General features: G+C 39.0%; 1 protein-coding gene across 2 annotated transcripts in view; it reads right to left on the bottom strand.

Annotated features, from left to right (window-relative positions):
- The window catches only part of PI15 (peptidase inhibitor 15), a 36,662-nt gene extending 25,446 nt beyond the window's left edge, over positions 1–11,216 (bottom strand). Inside the window, exons 1-2 of one of the 2 annotated variants that reach the window (XM_061439035.1) lie at positions 11,011–11,216; positions 10,145–10,484 (exon numbers count right to left, since the gene is read on the bottom strand). In XM_061439035.1, coding sequence (XP_061295019.1) covers positions 10,145–10,417 — 273 coding nt within the window. In that variant the 5' untranslated portion in view covers positions 10,418–10,484; positions 11,011–11,216. The remainder of the gene's footprint in view (positions 1–10,144; positions 10,485–11,010) is intronic. The other variant, XM_061439034.1, reaches the window with a different exon arrangement.
- Between the last annotated feature and the right edge of the window lie 11,074 nt (positions 11,217–22,290).

Here is a 22,290-nt window from a genome sequence, read left to right as displayed (position 1 = left end):
TGAAGGTTAGGCGAGATAGTGACTAAGAAGAATTTAGCACAGTTTTAGCAGGGCAGGTTGTACAGAATGGTAAATATTATTGTCGGAAGATCAGACACTGGAAGAGTTGTGGTCTGTGAGCTAGAAAGCTGCCTAAAATGGGAGACAAGGTGAGGTGCATTTTCAATCACGATATCTGGCAGCCTGAAGTTTAAGAGACATGAAACCTTAAATTTAGCAAGCAATCAGATAAGGTGAAAACAGATAAACCCTGAAGCAACTAACTAATCAGAAACAGAATTGTGTATAGATAATAAGGACCTTGCTTCCAGGAAAATAACATCAAACAGTGGAAGATAAAAATTAGAGAACGTTTCAGAGTTTTAAAATATAATAAGTCCCTTCCTTAAATCCCCCTTTAACATATGATTTATCTTTAAATTTTAAGACCACTTATTGATGGATTCTAGCAATAGTCCTCCTTTTGCAGGAAGCTACTACCTACCAGCTATCATTGAATACTGTGCTTATATGCCAGGAAGACATTTTCATGTGTGGTTAATTTTTTTTTACCAACTCAGTGTTATAATCATCTAAAACCTGACTTCTTCACTGTTAAACGATCTTATGATACTCACGTAAACCCTGTATCTTGCTTTTGCCCACTTAGTCAGAAGAATTCAAATGCCTTTCCGCCTACCTACTGCCTGCTGAAAACATGCTCTCCCTGGAATGCAGAGGCAGATTGGGTAGAATGCTCATATTTAATGAAATTATGAAATGTGAATTTGATGCACTTTGCAGGATAAAAAAAAAAAAGATTGTGCCCTTAAGCAACATTTCTGGACTGTTTCAGTTGGGAGTATGTGATGTGAAATTTTAAGAGTCATGAAAAGTCTAGTCTAAACACACAACTTTGGGGGCATTCTTCCATATTTGTGTCAAAAAATATGCTTTTGGACGCTAAAATCTATCTGATTTTAGACACCATGGGTTACATGGACTGGAAACATTCAAATCATATCCCTCCAAACCTCAGTCCATGATGTATTCTATGCCAGACATTTCTCTTGACCACTTTAAACTGTTAGTCTTTATCTTCCCTGACCTCCTCCCACATCATTCTTTAGAAATTCTCATAGACAATTAAACATCTCAAGTATAACTATTTAATGGTCATTGACTGACTATTAAATCGTTTTCAGATACATTAAATTCAGCACACCAGACTAGTCAGACGAGTCAACTTCTATTTTTCTGAAGTCCTTTGATTAATTTTCCCCCGAAACCTTATGCTGAATAGGTCAGAAAGACTAGATGGACCTGGCGCTATGCAGCCCTCTGAAATAGATTTGGATTCATGTTGATTTAAGGCTCAGCACTGATTCTAAAAAATAAAATAAATAAATAAATAAAGATACATGAAACTTTCTTGCAAAAATTCTTGAGTAGATTCCCAGACATAAAATCATCCATCCATGCTGTCTCCATGACACTACCCTACCCCCATTATGTAAAGTGGTCCATTCTGATTACTAAAGCATAATTCCCATCCCAAATTCTTTGTTTTGAAAGAATGTTCCCTCCCACACACTAGCTACTATTTTCAACCTCTCTAGATGTGCACCCTGGATGACAAACCTCCAGCTACCTAATGACTCCCAGAAACCTGCACTTTGTTTTCTCCAGCTCAGGGAAACTTAATTGTCTTAGTCAAAAACAGAGGTATCCTCTGTGGCTGCCCCCCAATATAAATCCTCATGCTACTTCTTCATATAAATCCCTCACCCCTACTGATTCAAGGCCCAAATTCATTTTGTCCCTATGCCCTTAAGCATCACTAAGGCCAATTCTCCCTTCCCCAGGCGATTATAATGGTCTCTTGACTATGCTGTTACTTCTGCCTCTCTCCAATCCCTCTCTCAACCTAAAGCCAGAATGACCCTTCTGAAAGGCAAATTAATTCCCTAACTTAAAACCCTCAACCACTTGCCTTGATCTTAGAATAAAATTCAAATTTCTGCTTACCTTCCCAGCCCCATCAAATACCACTTTTTCTTTTATCCTCTATGTCCAAGCCACACTGAATTTTATCCTTCAATGTATGTGCACCTTCTCAGAGCACCCTTCCTCACCTACCACCCAATTCCCTTTTTCCCACTCCTGCCTGCACAACTTTTATTTATTTTCATATTTAATATTTGAAATCATTTCCTCTTGGAAGTCTTCCCTGCCTCTCTAGCCCAGTCCAAGTTTGGGCTAGGTATGTGCCTTGTGATCCCAAGTACCCTTTATTTATTCTACTTTAGCACTCAGCTCGCTGCTTTGCCCACTTGCTTGTCTGTTTTCACAGTACTTCCTATAAAAAAAGTGCCTTTTTGCTCCCCATTGAATCCCTCAGCCTGTCAGGACTGAGTGATTCCTGCCCAGCAGACTGTGAGTCCTATACTTACACGCTCTTTACCTGGAATGCCCAGCAAAAATTAGAAGATGTCATTCAGTTGTTCCACACATTTTGACTGAGTGTTCTCTGTGAGACAGAAATGATTCTAGGTTCTACAAATAGTCAAAAGGCAAAAGGAGAAGGGAGCAGCAGAGGATGAGGTGTTTAGATAGAATCACCAACTCAATGGACATGAGCCTGAGCAAACCCCAGGAGGTAGTGAAGGGCAGAGGAGACTGGCATGCTATAGTCCATGGGGTCGCAAAGAGTCAGACACAACTTAGCGACTGAACACCACCAACGAATAGCAGAAATATAATAAAATTATTTCCTATACCATGGCATGTGGTCAAATATTATTTGCCACCAGAAAAAGCAATGTTGAGTACTAGGAAATATGGTCCACACATATATAGCCTATGTGTGATTCAAAGCTCTTCTAGCAAGCATGGTGGGGCTCTGAATCACAGCTTGATAACATTTTCACATTTGCACTTCTTGGAGCCTGTATTCAAAACAATCACAAACAAAAATGTCCTTGCCTTTAGCTGGCTACACAAGTGGAGAGCTGAACATTCATATGTAAGCAATACTAACTTAGAAATGCTACGCAACACGCACCTGGGGAGAAAATTCCTGTAAAATGTGCCTGGTCTCTGTTTGAAGCCAAGACACTTAAAAGGTTCTACATGTAGGAGAACAGGAATGTGGAGTTTCAAATGTGCTGGACAAATGCCTTCCTGTCAGCAGCCTTTCTCACTTCCCTGTTGGCTGGCAACATTCTCAGGAGGCTTTCTAGTGGTCAGAAAAGCACTCATTGGAAAAAAAAAATTGGTTAGATACATCAAGTTACTCATGTTTATAAAAGGGAAATTGAGTTATCCTTCCCAAATGAGAGGAAATGTGCCATCTAGTACAGTATATGATTTCATTAAAAAAAAAAAAAGATAAGGATAGACATCACAGATGTTTAGTCAACTATTGAATAAAGGGAAAAAAGTCATTTATATTATCTACATTTTCTTCCACATGAAGCCCAAATAAACAAAACTTGAGTTTTTCCTTATTCTCAAGACATAAATTACTGTAGGCCAATACTTTATTGTGCTGTTTCTGAGGACAGATTAATCTCTTCTCCATTCACTCGTTTGAGTCATGCTTTCTGTAACTTTACCACCTGCTGTGACTTGGAAACTAGTATTTTTCTCTTCTCCAGAAAAATATAGGAAGACTTACTCCCTTAGCTCTGCAAGTAATATTTGCAGGCACCAAACAAACAAAATTGGCCATATTATCAATTTAACAACTTTGGCTTCTTGAAATTACATTATGCATTTTTAGTTTTAAGGTTTTAGCTCATATCCATCATTATCTTCATGCTGTCCCCTACCTGTCTTTCCACCATTCTCTCATCTATGAAGTCTGCTATCACATGTGCCTATGAACTATTTCCATTAGCTGTTCATATCTGTCAAAGCATGTAGGTGTAGGTGTCTGGCTTCTCCTTTGTTGTTGTTTTAGTCACTAAGTGGTGTAGGATTCTTTTGCAACCCCATGGACTGTAGTCTGCCAGGCTCTTCTGTCCATGGGATTTCCCAAGCAAAAAGAATACTGGAGTGGGCTACCATCTCCTTCTCCAGGGGATTTTCCTGACCCAGGGATCGAACCTGTGTATCCTGCCTTAGCAGGTGTATTCTTTACCACTGAGCCACCAGGGAAGCCCAGCTCCTCCTTACCTTTGCTAAAAGAATGGCCCCACTGATTCAATCGTTGCTAATTCTTGGCCCATCTTCACAGCCAATCTAAACTCCCTCAATTGCCAGGTGCCACTTTTCTCTGCACCTTTGACCCGGATATAAAGCCTCCATGGCCTTCCTAATTGCTCTTGTATTAAGTGATCCTCAACCTGTTCTCAAAATCCTTGACAACATGGATAATGTGCTATGCTTTTTCTCTCTTGGTGATTTTGTTCATGTACTGATTTACTTACTGTAACAGTCAATCCTGCCCCTTCCTGAGCATCTATTTTAAATACCCTTCCTCCAAAGAGCCTTTCATGATTTTGCAACTATGGATTACCTCCTCTTTCTGTGATTTCTCCATGGTATTTTGGTATTTGTCTGTACTGTTTTATTACACAGCAGTGTCTTACACGGGTGGCTCAGAGGTTAAAACGTCTGCCTGGAATGCGGGAGACCCAGGTTCGATCCCTGGGTCGGGAAGATCCCCTGGAGAAGGAAATGGCAACCCACTCCAGTACTCTTGCCTGGAGAATCCCATGGAGGGAGGAACCTGGTAGGCTACAGTCCATGGGGTCGCAAAGAGTCGGACACGACTGAGTGACTTCACTTTACTTCACTTCATATTGCGTCTTACAGTGTGCTTAGGGTTTTTTTTTCTCCCTGCTTGTTTCTCCTGTTTTGTTTACACTTCAAATACAAGGTTTTCTGTTATCTTTGGCTCTTATCCTCTCACAAAAGGACTTCACATTTTTAAAAATTCATTCAACTGACTTAAATTCAAGAAATATCCTACAAGTTTTACTTCATGTATGAGTCTTATAATCTTATTCTTTTAAGGATGACTCGTATTCTGAGAAACTAGTGTGGTTTGTGGTTTAGAGTCATAGTTTAAGTTGCCCTTAGGAAGAATGAAAAACAGCTGGTATCCAAGCAGCTCTGGAAATTTGTCAAGAAACTAATTGTAGAATAGAAGCCAAGAGTTTGACTTGCATATCTTAAACTCTATCTATTATTTTTTAACAGGATACAGTGTTTGGAAAATTAAATATTTCTAAGTATGTGCTTTCCACTAAAATCATGGCCAATATACCCAAAGAAAATATTATACACTATAATATGAATGTCACCAATCTCATGTTCAAATTGTGTCCACTTAATTCACTCAAGCATATATGAACATAATCCAGTACTTGAAGAAGAAAAAAATCAGTTAATTTTAAGGGGATTTCTTTTTTCAAATTTTGAAAAACTTTTGTATTTTAGGTGCACAAGATAAAATATTATTATAAATGATGAGTGAACTCTAATTATAAATAATAATATCAAAATTGATCCATGTTAAACATATAACAATTCATAGGGATTTCAAATAAATTCACCAAATAATGCTTGATTACTGTTTGTACACAAGAAATTTCCCAAGAAAATAAAAGCTTAAAATTAGGAAGTTTGCAGGAAATATACAAATGACTATAAATTGGATCTGATTTTGATGAGAGCAGTATGATAGACATAATAGGTTACAGTGACTCAAAGGAGAGATCAAATGTGGCTGTGATTATAGGAAGTGTCAGTAAAGAACAAAACATTCTTAAAGAACACAGGAGATTTGGGTTTGATTCCTGGGTCAGTAAGATCCCCTGAAGAAGGAAATGGCAACCCACTCCAGTATTCTTGCCTGGGAAATCCCATGGACAGAGGAGCCTGGTAAGCTACAGTGTATGGGGTCGCAAAGAGGACACAGCTGAGCACACACACACAAGTTAAGAAGACAGTAGAAGGTGAGGAAATAGCATGGGGAAAGTTTTAGAAAAGTTGTGAATGAAGGTGATTTCAGGTCAGGCTGGTGCAATTAGAAAGAACCTTGAGCTGAAGAACATCCTCTGTGAGGGTCCCACGGTGCTATCATCCACCGAGGGGACAGTTTGAACACAGAGCTTGGAGCAACAGTGAGATAAGTATCCTCAGTTTCTGAGGCCCATATTTGAGGTTAGGAATGGAACTTACTTTCAAATTGTTCACAATCCAAAGCAATGTTAAACAAATTAAAAGTAGGTGTGTTCAACTGAGATTTGTATTTTTCACCTGACCTGGGGGTTAAAGTCGCTTGATGTGAGAGTTGGACTGTGAAGAAAGCTGAGCACCGAAGAATTGATGCTTTTGAACTGTGGTGTTGGAGAAGACTCTTGAGAGTCTCTTGGACTGCAAGGAGATCCAACCAGTCCATTTTTTCATTCTAAAGGAGATCAGTCCTGGGTGTTCTTTGGAAGGAATGATTCTAAAGCTGAAACTCCAGTACTTTGGCCCCCTCATGAGAAGAGTTGACTCACTGAAAAAGACCCTGATGCTGGGAGGGATTGGGGGCAGGAGGAGAAGGGGACGACAGAGGATGAGATGGCTGGATGGCATCACCGACTCAATGGACGTGAGTCTGAGTGAACTCCGGGAGTTGGTGATGGACAGGGAGGCCTGGCGTGCTGCGATTCATGGGGTCGCAAAGAGTCGGACATGACTGAGCGACTGAACTGAACTAGCTGAACTGAACATTCCTGCTCTGACCTCAAAGTTTTACTTCCCTCAAAGTTTCTCTGAGTCTGCCAGAGGGATCCAGTGAATTATTTCAGCTGGTCCATTTACTCATAGAGACTTTTGTTGTTATTTAGTTGCTAAGTCATGTCTGATTCTTTTGCGACTCCATGGACCAGGGTCCATGCTCCTCTGACCAGCCCACCAGGCTCCTCTGCTCATGGGATTTTCCAGGCAAGAATACTGGAGTGGGTTGCCATTTCCTTCTCCAGGAGATCTTCCCAACCCAAGGATCAAGCCCACGTCTCCTGTGTTGGCAGTGGATTCTTTAACCCTGAGCCACCTGGGAAGCCCCACAGAGACAGGAATTCACTAAACCGACCATGTTTTTCTAACTGAACTGATCTGCTCCCCTCCCGCCCACCTTAGAGGCTTTACTCAGGCTCTTCCCTCTGTCTGGAAGAGTCTTCCCTCATCTATCCATGTGGCTCCCTCCCTCCCCTTACTCTAGGACATTCTAAGGGCCTTCATGATTACACTATGAAATATCCAAACCTCAACCTGCTTTATTTTTCTTCATAAACTTATCACTTTCTGACATACTATGTAATTTGTTGATCTTGTTTATTGTCTGAATCCTCACCCAGGGGGCCAAGGAATATCTATTTTATTCACAAATTTATGCTGGGTGTTTAGAATAGTGTCTCACATATAGTAAATGCTCAATAAACAGTAACTGAGTAAATATATGTGTGATGAACTATATGGAGTATTTACATGACAACTTGAGACAATGTTACTTTATAGTATAGTACTATACTACTGTTTTTCATTCTTTACTAAGTGAAGAAGAAGTGGAAGTGTTAGATGTGTCTGACTCTTTGTACCCCTTTGGTAGACTATAGCCTACCAGGCTCCTCTGTCCATGGAATTCTTCAGGCAAGAATACTGGAGTGGGTTTCCATTCCCTTCTCCAGAAAATCTTCCCAGTCCAGGGATCAAACCTGGGTCTCCTGAATTGCAGGCAGATTCTTTACCATCTGAGGCACCAGGGGCACCCTTACTAAGTGGAGGAAGATTTATAAAGCATTTACCATACAACTAGCATTGTATCTGGTTCTTAAAAAATAAATCATATATAGTGGCTCCCATAGTTCAAAAGCAAATAATAAGAAAGGGATGTCAAGCAGAATACAAAAACTATATGATTTCAGCTGGCACCATAAAGGAAGAAACAGATATCCTAGCATCTCCAGCAGTTCCCCCAATGTAGTATTTGCTCAATCTAACAAATGGAAAGATGCCCCCCAATACAAGCATAGGCTTTGAAATTGCACAGACCTAAATTATAATTCCGGTGATACTATTCATTTTCCAAACCACCTTTGCCTAGTCATTAACTTTTCTGGGCCTAAATGATCTCATTTGTAAAATGAGGATCATAATCTTAACCTCATAGGGAGACTGTGAGCTATCAAATGAGATCATCTATGGAAACAATTAACCAAATCTTCGGCTTATAGAAGCAATTTAATAATTGCATGTGGAATCAATTTGTGATCAGTGGGGAAAAACATAACTGGAAAAATATGGCTTTTTAAAATGCATTTCCACTGTGTTGTACCCTACATATTATTCATGATCATCCCTCTTCCCTCCATATTATTGAAATAATAAATTACACTACATATTGATTGGCTATTATATAAATTGTTGTTCCCATTTTACAGAGAAGGAAGTTCAATCTTATGTATATTAAGCAACTTGCACAAGGCCACAAAACAAGCAGCATAGTTAGGATTTCAACCAAGATGAGTTTCTCTCCAAAGCCAGTTCATTTGTCTTGATCCTCACCTTAGTCTGCATAGTGATGTGATCACCATCAAGTAGTACTCCCTAAACCTGCAGTCTGGAGAGCGTACCTTTTTGAGCTTGCACAGAATCTTATGTATCATAAAATGTATGATGCTTGAAAACATGGTTATTACTCTCCTTTCTGTATCTGGGCATCACTTCTAGAAACACCTGTTCAATGTGAGTAACTGCTCCTATTTTTAGATCTTGAACAGGTTTTCACTGGGCATGTTTCTCAGTAAGTTCACAGGCATGCATAAAAACTGACGTTTCTTGCACATTATTTTTCTGTAGGATCTAGTCTAATTGTCCTACCCCTCAGCTCATACATTCCCCATAATAACCCCTTGTGGCAGATAATACTTTTATCTTCATGTTAGAGATGATGAAAATAAAACAGAATTAGGTAATGAACTCATTCAACTTATAATTCCAGGACTGAGGTTTGAACCCAAGCATTTAAATTCCAGGCTCCACAGTCTTAATTATGAGACTGTACTGCCCCTCACACACAAGGAATGATATCTTCTTTTCCAGTTTCATTAAGAAATCCTAGAAAAATGCCTTTGAGTAAAGTCTGAATTGTACTTCTATGAACCATGACTCTCTTACATTTGGCAAGTCTTTATTTTTCTTGTGACAATGATATCTACAATTAAAAAGCTTAGTTAAATAAAAGAAAGAAATTTAAAAACTGACAGAAATCCCTAAATTTAGGTCAGCACTTATAAAAAGTGGTTAGTGATACCACCTCCCCCACCCCAGCTTAGAAATACCATATTGGTGGTCTTCATTGCCTTAAACAGGCTCCAAGCTGTGCTCTTGGGAGGTGCTGGAAGTTTAACCATAACCTTGTATAAATTCAAAACCAAATATTAAGAAACTTTAAAAAGACATCTACTCTTTTAATATCAACTTAAAAAAAAGTTACTTTCTAAGTAAAACAACTTAAACACAGAGAGCCTATTTTTTGTTTTGTTTTGTTTTGTTTTTAAGAGAGAGCAAAGAATGTGTTCAAGGCAAGTTGGAACAGTGCACAAATGTGCTGGCTTCACTGTTATCTGAACGACAAAGCATTAAATCACAGGGAGGAAAAAGTCAGCATGTTCTCTGAGAATACAAATAGATTAGTGTCAGAAGCAGCTTTGTCCAAGAAAGGGAAGAGACACCTACCCAGAGAATAAATCATGCACACAAAACCTATAATTTAAAAAAATTATTTTCAAGAAATATTTTAGTTGATAAATATGACTATTAGACCAACAAAGCACAGAAAAAGTTCCCTGTGACTTTTTTTTTTTTTTTAAGGAGGACCTTCCAAATGTGATCAGTCATCATACCCCACCCTTTATCTCTTTCTCATATAAGACCTGTTTCATCAAGGGTTATGGAACTCACACAAAAATATTAGATACTTTCCTTCCCTTTTAATTCTATGATAGAACAGTCTTTAATTTACCAGGCACTTCAGAACCTTCCCTAAGATAAAAGGTGCAAAAAACCCCATATCCTTTAACACACAAACTCTTTGGATCCTCTCAACATACACCTTAAACAAAGTGCCCTCCCTCAGAATTCAAAGAAAACACATTTCTCTTACCATATATTCCATGTTTGCTGCTGGTGGGAACACTTTGCCCCGAACTTGGTTATGATAATCAAGAATGGCGATCATGTCATTCTGCGAAATGTAGCGCTTCCGCCTGGTTTTGGGGATATCCGCAGAGTCTAGTTGTGCTTCCAGGGCTGCTTCAATATCAGTGAAATTATTGGTTGGCGGGGATGAGTCAGTGGAATTGAGTAAGACGACGGCACTGGCTTCACAGAGAAGGGAGAACAGGAGTGCACTGCTGACGGCAGAGATTGCTATCATTTTGAGAGGTGGAGAGGAAGAGGCCAGGAGTTTACTTTGCCTTAAAGCGGAAAAGTAGAGTTAGGGTCTATAAAGGAAAAAAAAAAACACAACAACAACAATAGGGCCAGAGGGTATGAATTTACAAAATCAGTGCTTGATTTGACTGTCTTCAAAAAATCCAAACAAATGTTGAAGTCAAGCCTAGGAGACAACCTGTAGTGGTCTCTATACATTTTACTTGGTGTTATGAGGCAAACCCCTAAGAGGAACTTCCTCTAGCTAGAGAAAAATAAACAGCATGACTACTCACCCTAAACTGAATGTGAGCCATTTACCCCAAATGCCTGAGTCACAGAATGCATTACTGCATATTTATTTTCAGAGGGAAAACTTAAGGAATTGAAACTCATCTTGAGAGTGAAAGGAAAACTGCATCACAGGTAATAACAGAGAATGTGCTGATAATGTCCCCCAAACATATATGGACACCCAGTAATAGAATAGATACAAAAAAAGTTATAATAACCCAATCTCACTTCTAAAAAAGTAAAAATGTGAGCTACTTTAAAAACAATGCATGCAAAATAAACTTGTTGAGCTAAATAGCTTACCTCTGCACAAAGCCAAAATGAATATAGTATTCTTCCAAAAATGTAAAGTTCTTTGCTAGGTTGTAGCATGAACTCTTGTGAGAGGAGTGTGTCTTATTACAAATCTCAGAGAGCAAAACTCTACAAGGTTTGAGTGCTGCTGGCTACAGGAGCAGCTAACAGCTTTTATATGTCACAGTCTGCAGCAGTCCAGAAAGGGCAGTCTTTCTTAGGGTCTCTCCTAGCCAAAATCAAAGGGGAGGGGTTTTGGATAGAAAAAACAGTGATTGGGTGGCAACCTTTTTATGTGGGTGGTGAGGAAATTGAGTCACACCCACAGCTTACCAAGTACAAACCATAAAAGACAAGCCTTTTTTTCTCTGGGCTTCCACCTTTTCTGAGTGGTTAATTTTCCTCATTTAATGCTTTCTAGTTCCTGGTTCCCATACAAAAAGGAGAAAAAAAAGGGGACTGTGAGTTCTTGAAAACACAGAAGGTTGAGTAACAAGCAGTACATTTCTTTTAAAAACAGTAAATGACATGGGAGCTGAAAAGAGCAAGCTGATATTAAATCAAAAGAACAGCTCACAGAGTTAATCTGGGTGGCCACAAATATGATTCAAAAGAGATGCCAGGCAAGTCGGTAGTAGCCAAACTATAGCATATGATATTAGGATAATAGATGCTCAAGTGGTTGTACTTTTCTGTCTCCATGTGGCTTCATTCCTCTAATTTATATATTTAGTCTCTCTCTATCTCTTTCTCTTGTTTCACTCTCTCTCCCTTTTTTCCTTTCTCTACAAAGTGAGGCAACAAATTACCTGCCTTTTATCTATCTTGTATATAATACAAAGAGAGACGCTCATGACAAATGACAGCAGCCAAGATAACATCTGTTTCAGGTTTAGAAGCATATAGTTGAAATTTTAAGCTAAGAGTAGCTTAGCTTCTCAGGAAACATATTGGAGGGCACAGCTTAGAGGCCATGAAGAATTTAAATGCAGCAGTAGCTGCTGCCAACAGTCAGTAGTGCCTTCTTAGAAAGATGCCATTGGAGCAAAATCTATGTCTGGCAAGACAAGAGCCAAGAATGTGACTATTAAGGCGATTTGTTTTAAAAAGACCCTCACAAATACCCTGTGTCATGATAACATTAACAAAATGTGGACCATTCAGTCCATAGCAACAGGAATCTTGTAAACCGCACATTATTCAGCTAAATAATTTGCTTAACATACACTGACTAGTCTACTTTGCCAACGTGTGTTGTCTCCTGCATGTTTCAGCAGGAAGAGTACTACGTGATTTTATATTTGTCAGAAATGATGGTCATGTGGTAAGAAGCACACCACGACTGCGAGCCAAGTTTCCTGGGCTATACTCCCAGCTGGGTCTCTACCAGTACGTGTGGCCTGATGCACATAGTTTAACTCTTCATGGGTGCATCTAAAAATGGGAGAGCAAAGGTGTGCGTCCAATGGTGAGATGAACTTCATCACCGCTGGATGCACACCACTTCCTTACAAGAGCAGTACAATGTTAGAAACTGGGAGTGCTTCTGAAGTTCAAAATTCAGTGGTGAGATATACTCTTTGATGTTGATAGCATGAGTCAAAGTTCAGGTTTTGCTCTATTTTGGTATTAAGTTCCTAACTAAATTTGAGTAATTTGAGAAGACTTTAAGGTGCAATACTAAAAGCAGTAAATAGGAATTAACATGGCAAAATTGAAAAGACAAAAACATCTAAAACGAGCACAGAAGGTGAGAGCAGAATAGTATGAAACATCAGAGCAGCTTCAGGAAATGCTCATGACTGCTCCCAGCTGCAGAAGTTTAACAACTGGAGCTGTCCAGCTAGGATCTCACCCCTACAGAAAGTACTCGTGGCACCTTGACTGAATCTCAAAGATGCCGTGTTAAGGATTCCTAAATCAAATAGGAGGTTAAGCAACATATTTTCTGCGGGCCATCCAACTCAAAGATTCCCAAGACCTTTTGAGAAATTAGTACCACCACTGATTAGCCTATCCTTTTCAACATACCTCTTATAGCTATCTGGCAAAGGGGAAGATAAAGGACGTTCAATGCCTAAGTCCCCCGATGGCTCATTGGTAACCAATCTGCCTGCAATGCAGGAGATATAGGAGTCATGGGTTCAATTCCTCGGTGGGGAAGACCCCTGGAGGAGGAAATGGCAGCCCACTCCAGTATTCTTGCCTAGAAAATCCTACAGACAGAGGAGCCTGGTGGGCTACAGACCATAGGGTCACAAAGAGTCAGACATGACTGAGCATGCATGCACCCACACAATGCCTAAGTAGCAGACAGGAGATTTTCTTTCTCCAGGGTGACTGAGTTCTTGCTTAGAATCTCATAAAAATCAATCATTGCCTTCAAGGTTACTTCTTTGTCATGTATACAAAGAGCTATTGTTCATCCATTGAACTTTGACTTGAGGTACTTCTACAGGGATAAAAATGTGCCCTTTGAAAAACTTGTCTGAACCATAAATGGGTTTCCTATAAGCGAAAGCGGAAGGAGAAAGAGAAAGAAGGAATTTCTGAGATGGATCCAAGCATGCCCAATTACATGAGGACAGAGCTGATAGTTGCTTAATTCTGAGACCCTGAGGCGTGTCAATGATTTCAGATGTCTTTCAACACACATGAATTGTATTGTGGAATTCAGACTATTAAGAGAACCCACAAGGCTATGGAATCATAAAAGAAGAGACCTGTGGGAGGAGAGTTAGAATTCTGCTTCCAAGCAGATGTTATTGCCAGAAGAAGTATTTGAAATGCTTTGGAAGTAATTTTAATTTTAAAATACTTGCAAAATTAGGAGGCATATGTCCAAGTTGTCAGTAAAAGAACTACTAATGAACAACTAACAATGAGGCGGTTCTTTATGGAGCTCTTCTTGAAAAAAGATCATTGATGTGTTTAGAAACCTTTAGGGGAATGCTTGCCAACACAGACAGAAATGGAATGCACTTGTATTACTGAGAATAAACACATATACAATTGGCAGCAACTATTGTCTACCTTGAAACCTGTGCAAAAATTGTTGCTGTTTTAAAATTGAAATCAGATATATTATATGTCCCCAAATGGTACAACTGCTTAAGCACTTTGAGTGTGTGGGGGTACAGATACACATATGGCTTTAGTATAAAACATTTCTAATCAAAATGTATTCCTTAGACTAGTAGCATTGACATCACAGGAGCTTGTTAGAAATGCAGGATTTGGGGCTCAATCCAAGACCTGTTGAGTTAGAATCTGCACTTTATCAGGATCCTCAGATGACTCATATACTCAAATCTCAGAAGTACTATCTAAATTACTTTTTTCAGACACACAGAGGCTCAAGCCCACTGGAATAAACTGTTTTAAAAATCCATTTATGCCCACTGAATAAATTGTTTTAAAAATCCATTTATGTATAATAGTAACATGGGGAGAATAGATATAGACAAGTATGTTTAAAAAGGCGAACACGTCAACTTCTACTTTATCAGGAGAAAAAGTTGACTGGGAAAAACTAAGTAGAGTGTCTTCACAAAGAAATGATTTAGTAGTGATTAGGGTCTTTTTAACATTCCTATACTAACCCTATTTGTTATTTAATACATATTAATTTATCACAAGGTAGTTGACATAACTGACTGCCCTATACATGAGTTTTTTAAATTGTGACATGCCATATAAATAGAAATTATAGCTTTATTCTGTCATCCCCAGGACAGAACCCCAAATCATCCTTTCCTTATTCATTCTCACCTTGCATCGTACATCTACTAGTTTTACAAAACATGTGGATTTTTTTTTCTTTTTTTTTTAATTTTATTTTATTTTTAAACTTTACATAATTGTATTAGTTTTGCCAAATATCAAAATGAATCCATCACAGGTATACATGTGTTCCCCATCCTGAACCCTCCTCCCTCCTCCCTCCCTATACCATCCCTTTGGGTCATCCCCGTGCACTAGCCCCAAGCATCCAGTATCGTGCATTGAACCTGGACTGGCATCTCGTTTCATACATGATATTTTACATGTTTCAATGCCATTCTCCCAAATCTTCCCACCCTCTCCCTCTCCCACAGAGTCCATAAGATTGTTCCATACATCAGTGTCTCTTTTGCTGTCTCGTACACAGGGTTATTGTTATCATCTTTCTAAATTCCATATATATGCGTTAGTATACTGTATTGGTGTTTTTCCTTCTGGCTTACTTCACTCTGTATAATAGGCTCCACAGCAAACATTATCCTCAATGGTGAAAAATTGAAAGCATTTCCTCTAAAGTCAGGAACAAGACAAGGGTGCCCACTTTCACCATTACTATTCAACATAGTTTTGGAAGTTTTGGCCACAGCAATCAGAGCAGAAAAAGAAATAAAAGGAATCCAAATTGGAAAAGAAGAAGTAAAACTCTCACTATTTGCAGATGACATGATCCTCTACATAGAAAACCCTAAAGACTCCACCAGAAAATTACTAGAAGTAATCAATGACTATAGTAAAGTTGCAGGATATAAATCAACACACAGAAATCCCTTGCATTCCTATACACTAATAATGAGAAAACAGAAAGAGAAATTAAGGAAACAATTCCATTCACCTTTGCAACAGAAAGAATAAAATACTTAGGAATATATCTACCTAAAGAAACTAAAGACCTATATATAGAAAACTATAAAACACTGGTGAAAGAAATCAAAGAGGACACTAATAGATGGAGAAATATACCATGTTCATGGATTGGAAGAATCAATATAGTGAAAATGAGTATACTACCCAAAGCAATTTATAGATTCAATGCAATCCCTATCAAGCTACCAACAGTATTCTTCACAGAGCTAGAACAAATAATTTCACAATTTGTATGGAAATACAAGAAACCTCGAATAGCCAAAGCGATCTTGAGAAAGAAGAATGGAACTGGAGGAATCAACCTACCTGACTTCAGGCTCTACTACAAAAACACAGTTATCAAGACAGTATGGTACTAGCACAAAGACAGAAATATAGATCAATGGAACAAAATAGAAAGCCCAGAGATAAATCCACGCACATATGGACACCTTATCTTTGACAAAGGAGGCAAGAATATACAATGGATTAAAGACAATCTCTTTATCAAGTGGTGCTGGGAAAACTGGTCAACCACTTGTAAAAGAACATGTGGATTTTTTATCCCTGAGAGGTCCTGCCAATATATTCCCCTTTTATCATTATTATGTCTGCTTGAAGTTAATTCCACAGTCTTTCCCTAGTATTACTGTAGTGTTACTCCTGTTGTTCATTATCAACTTTGCCTTCTTAAAAAGTGAACTGAATCATTTCACCCATTTGCATGCAACTCTCTCTTTGTTCTCATTGCCCACAGAATCAAGTTTAAGTGACTTGATCTGCCTCACCAGGGTCTTGAGAATATAAATCAGTTTACCTTTTAAGCTTTATTCTCTTCAACCAATGGTTTCTATTTCTGTACCCTGGCCACACTTTATGTCCCAACTACACTTAACCACTGTTTTTTTTTTTTTTCTCTTTTGGCTTCAGTAAGTTAATGCTGTGTGACTCTGCCATGAATAATTATATATACATAATATGGACAACAAATAGTGTTATCAAAAGGAAGAAGAAAGAAGTGTGAATTTGTATGTATATAGGGAAGGAGGTTGGGGCTTAAAGGAGAGCTAAACATTCACTTTCTATTACAGTAAATATATGATATCAACTACTGCAAAACAAGTTATTCCAAAGCTTAGATATTAAAACAACAGTAAATATTTATGGTCTCATACTTTTTCCGTGGGTCAGGAATTTGAGAATAGCTTAGTTACTGTTCTAGCTCAGGGTTTCTCATAAAGTTTTAGTCAAAATGTTGGGACTAAATGTAGTCAAATGTGGCTGGAAGACTTAAATGGGGCTGGAGGATTAACATCCAAAGGGGCTTATTCACTTGTCTGGCAGGTTGGTGCTGTTGGCAGAAGGCCAGCGTATATGGACTTCACCATATGGACCACTGCACAGAGCTGCCTGAATGTCCTCACAGCATTGAAGCTGGTTTCCGCATAGTGAGTGATCCCTGAGTGAGCAAGGTAGAAGATCCAGTGTGTTTTACAACCTATCTATGGCACTCCCACACCAACATTTCCACGATGCCCTGCTGGTTACATGAGCCACTCAGACCTCTTCAAGGATGAAGGAGACTATACAAGACCGTGACCCAGTAGATGAGAATTATTGAGGGTTGTCTTGAAGGCTAGCTACCACAGGAAAATTTTGGAGAATATCTATTTTTTTTTTTAAATCAAGGAGTATGTATATTAATTGAAAATATGGAGTAAACTATCAAGAAGAAACTATTAAAAGTGGTGAATGTGGGAAGCAACCTAAATGTCCATCAACAGATGACTGGAAAAATAAGTGGTTCATACATACAATGGAATATTTCTCAGCCATAAAAAAAGAGTGAAATAGTGCCATTTGCAGCAGCATAAACATGGAGATCATCATACTAAGTGGAGTAAGTCAGACAGAGAAAGACAAATATTACATTCTATCTATGTGGAATCTAAAAAAAATGGTACAGATGAATTTATTTACAAAACAGAAATAGACCCACAGACATAGAAAACTTACAGTTTTCAAACTTATGGTTACTAAAGGTGAAAGGTAGGGGGCCAGGGAGGGATAAATTAGGAGTTTGAGATTAACATATGAAAAGTGAGAGTGTTAGTTGCTCAGTCATGTCCAACTCTTTGGGATCCCATCCACTGTAGCCCACTGGGCTCCTCTGTCCATGGAATTCACCGGGCAAGAATACTGGAGTGGGTAGCCGTTCCCTTCTCCAGGGATTCTTTTCAACCCAGGAATTGAACCCAGGTCCCCTACTTTGCAGGCAGATTCCTTACTGTCTAAGCCACTAGGGAAGTCCACTATATATTAAATAGATAATCAACAAGGACCTACCGAACAGGAGAGGGAACTCCACTCAATATTCTGTAGTAACTGATATGGGAAAAGAATATAAAAAGGATTGGATATATGTGTAACAGAACCACTTTGCTATATGCCTGGAACTAACATGACATTATAAATCAACTATACCACAATATAAAAGAAAAATTAAAAAATTATAAGAGAGGTAAAAGTGGTTGCTCCTGGGGAGCAGAAATATAGCGGAAGTGAGGTACTGAGACTAATATATTTTTATTTTGACTTAGAGAAGGCAATGGCACCCCATTCCAGTACTCTTGCCTGGAAAATCCCATGGACGGAGGAGCCTGGTAGGCTGCAGTCCATGGGGTCGCTACGAGTCGGACACGACCGAGCGACTTCATTTTCACTTTTCACTTTCATGCATTGGAGAAGGAAATGGCAACCCACTCCAGTGTTCTTGCCTGGAGAATCCCAGGGACCGGGGAGCCTGGTGGGCTTCCGTCTATGGGGTCGCACAGAGTCGGACACAACTGAAGTGACTTAGCAGCAGCAGCATAGAACTAGTAGACTTTTTTAAAGTATATACATTTATAACCTAAAGTAAACATTAATTGATTAACACAAATTAATTTGGTAAAGAGTGCAGATTAAAGTATATCTACTGAGCAAATAAACAGATGACAAAATTGAAGATGGAGGTCAAAGTGAAACCACGTTTGAGTTTGCTGGGCTCTCTCTCTGGATTTGGTTATGTTACAGGAGCTTCTAACTTACTGAACCCCTTTATCCTAATAACTCAGTAGTGCCACTCCTCAAATACCTCGCCTGTAGGTCCTTGTCTACCTTCTTATCTGAGTTTGAGGCTGTGTTTTTGTCTTTGTTTTAATGCAGAAAATGAGGCCCTGAAAAAACATAGATGTCGTAGTTGCTACTGTGCATGTTTCATGGCCCTGGATAAAGAGGAGGCAACAGTCACTCTCATCTCAGGGATTGTGGTGTCATTTTAAAACAAAGTGTGTGAACTCTAGTCCTTGGTTTCTCTAGGGTCAGTACAAAAGGAAGGCACCCCTTCATTTTCTAATCAATCCTTGAAATGGGTGCATATTTTTCTCTATCTCCTCTAGATATCCTTCACAAATCTTGAGTAACAATCTCAAAATTCTTAAGCCCAAAGTGTCCGGTGAATCAAGAAGAATCTCATAGCTTAGCTATACTACATCAATTTAGAGACTTGGAAAGCCACCTGGGAAGCCCTAGGGTATGAGTATTGGTTATTTAATGAAAGAAAAAAATGACGTGAATACTTGGATCATCCAGAAATTGTGTGCTTATATATTTTTCTCCCTAATGTTTAAGATAAAGTTGATTCTAGAAAAAAAGAGCAGCCCAGTGATTCAATGGCAGGACATTTGTTTCCATGTGCCAAGAATATATCAAAATAAAGGCCAGAAGTTCTGTCTGTGCTGTGGGTCAAGTACACTGAGAGATTTTAATGTACTTATTCATGCCATCATTTCAGACTTTGCCTATAGTTGGCATTTGAAAGATGTTTGTTAAATTTGATAAACAAATGCTATATCAGCATGGTCTTTTTCTAATCCAGGACCTCAGCACACAGCCAGAAAAAACTTGCACTCTTCAAAAGCCATCTGCACTCTGGCCAGAGTCATCAATTCTGTTTGGTCCTTTCGCTGTGAAGAAGGTCTGGATAAACTTTGTGGGAAAGTCTCATTAGTTGCCCAGTAAAAATTTAGAAATGAGCATATGAGATGGTGGTATTAGGATGCCTTGAGTCGTTAGGCAGATTATATATCACAAAGCCCATCATTTGTCATTCACAATGACCATGATTAGAGGTGTGCATGATTAGAGGCCCTTGTAAAGGGCAATGGTAAGAGCATTTAAATGTCTTGAGTATGTGCCATTCCAGACATTTGATAGTAACCTTCTCAGACTATCTGGTAATCAAGTCATGAAAAATTCTGTTGAGCAAAATTATGCATAATGGGTTAATATTCTGAAAATAATAAACAAATCATTATTATGCTTCCCATAAATCATGTTCTTACAAGAAAAACAAATATTGTATATTAACAGATATATGTGGAATCTAGAAAAATGGTACAGATGAACCTATTTCCAGGGCAGAAATAGAGATGCAGGCATAGAGAACAGATATGTGGACACAGCAGTGAAGATGGAGAGGGTGGGGTGAATTGGGAGATTGGGATTGACATAAATACATTGCCATGTGTTAAACAGAGAGCGAGTGGGAACCTGCTATATAACACAGGGAGCTCAGCTCATTCCTCTGTGATTACCTAGAGGGGTGGGATGGGAGAGTGGAGGAAGGTGCAAAAGGGAGGGGATATATGTATACAAGTAGCTGATTCACTCTGTTGTACAGCAGAAAGTAACACAACATTGTAAAGCAATTGCATTCCAATAAAAATAAATAAATCGTATCCTCACAAAGTCTGATTGCCACAATGGCCCCAAGGAAGGGAACGGGTTAATGATACCTCAGGGATGAAGATCTTATCACATAGCACAAGTCCCTTCTAGACAGAAGAGGGAGAAAAAGAAAGGATTCCTTGTTCGAGAGAATATAATAAGAGAAAGAGGAAGATAGATACAATAGAGTAACTCATCATTCCAGGTGACAATTTTAGAAAATGAAGCATGAGTGGCAAAGGCTGGATAGTTCATGTATACAAACCAGAGAGAATCAAAAGTAGAAGGTCTTTAACTTACTTCTAAACAAGATTTCTAGGAGGAGAACCATTGCAGGGTACTCCATACCATTATGCCATTCCCACAGCTGAATGGAGTAGTGGCATTGGCAACATGGCATATTTGAGCAGAGAGAAGAGCAGATATAGTATAGACCGAACCTCTCCCTGATCACAAGTATCTCAGAAAGCAATTTTCAGCATGCTTCAGTGGGGGAGAGGATCGGGGACAGAAGGGCAATAACAAAGAGTGAGATAACCTTTGTAATAGAGGCTGCAGATGGGGGGAGGGCCCAAAGAAAGATTGGGGAAGAACACCCTGATTGAAAGTCAGAAGCCCTGGAGTGCCAGTGAGAGTGGAAGCAGGGCATGCCAGCAAGGGAGGGCCACTGGATTCTCACTATCCTAAGTGAGAGACTCTGAGTTTCAGCACTGCAATTTCAAGAGCAGATGTTAACATAATGCCTATCTACAAGACACCTCAGACAGTGTTGACACTTGAGCAGATTAACATCCAGGGGTGATAGGCACAATTAAAAAGCTCTATCCTCATGAAATGATCCAAGATCTTCTCTACCCTCTAGTGTCATCTTGAGAAGGAGGGTGAAGGAGAACTCTGAACTACTGGACATTTGCTGTAGACAGCTTGAATTGAGATTCCCTCTTTTGGAATTATTTTTTTTTCTGTTCTTGGAATATTTTGTTCCTTTATTAATTTAAATTAAAAAAAATTGAACTAAGTTCATTTACAATATTGTGTTAGTTTCAGTATACAACAGTGACTCAGATAAGAATATGTTCACCTCCAAATCCCGGCTTCCCAGGTGGCACTAGTGGTAAATAAACTGCCTGCAGGAGATACAAGAGATGCTGGTTTGATCCCTGGGTTGGCAACAGCCCCTGGAGGAGGAAATGGCAACCTACTCTAGTGTTCTGGAAAAGTCCATGGACAGAGGAGCCTAGCAGGCTATAGTCCCTTTGGGGGTCACAAAGAGTCAGTTATTACTTAGATCCAGAGCTTAGATGCACATCAAAGTCCAACTAGCTGTGTGTGGGCTCCTGAATTGTGATGTATCAACTTTCTGATACCCTATAGATGTTTACATAAAGTTGTTTGGAGGACCTATCTAGATTGCTTAGGTGTTACCTCTGCATTAAGCCAAATGGGAACAGAAAGCCACACTTTGGGGCCACATTTCTTTTAGTGCTACAAGAGTGCTTTCCCTGACTTGTGCATTGATACTGTGCCTCAGATGTAGGGGAGTGGTGCTGGGTCAGTAATTCCAGGGATATTGTTAAGGGTTTTCCACATCACTTAGAAGTCTGAGTATGAAAAGTTTATTTCCTATAGGTAATAGGAAAAGCTTCATTTCTCTACCAGAATTTGTATCTTTTTCCTTTATGGCCATTTCCAACCTTATAACTGATTGTATTTTCTTTTTTGCTATGGTTAACAGAACCCAGATAGTCAATTTCAGTGTCCAATGTTGACTGCAGGTTTGCATAACTACAAATTCATCTGATTTTATGTTCCTTACCTATTTGTGTTTTTGGTGGTCATGATTTTAAATTATTATTTTTCCTTTAATATTGTTCTCTTTTTTTTTCTTTTTAT

This window comes from Bos javanicus, chromosome 14 (genome assembly GCF_032452875.1).
Source record: "Bos javanicus breed banteng chromosome 14, ARS-OSU_banteng_1.0, whole genome shotgun sequence".
Lineage (NCBI taxonomy): Eukaryota > Metazoa > Chordata > Mammalia > Artiodactyla > Bovidae > Bos > Bos javanicus.
The sequence above is the reverse complement of the archived record's forward strand: the minus strand, read 5'-3'. Positions and strand labels throughout refer to the sequence as shown.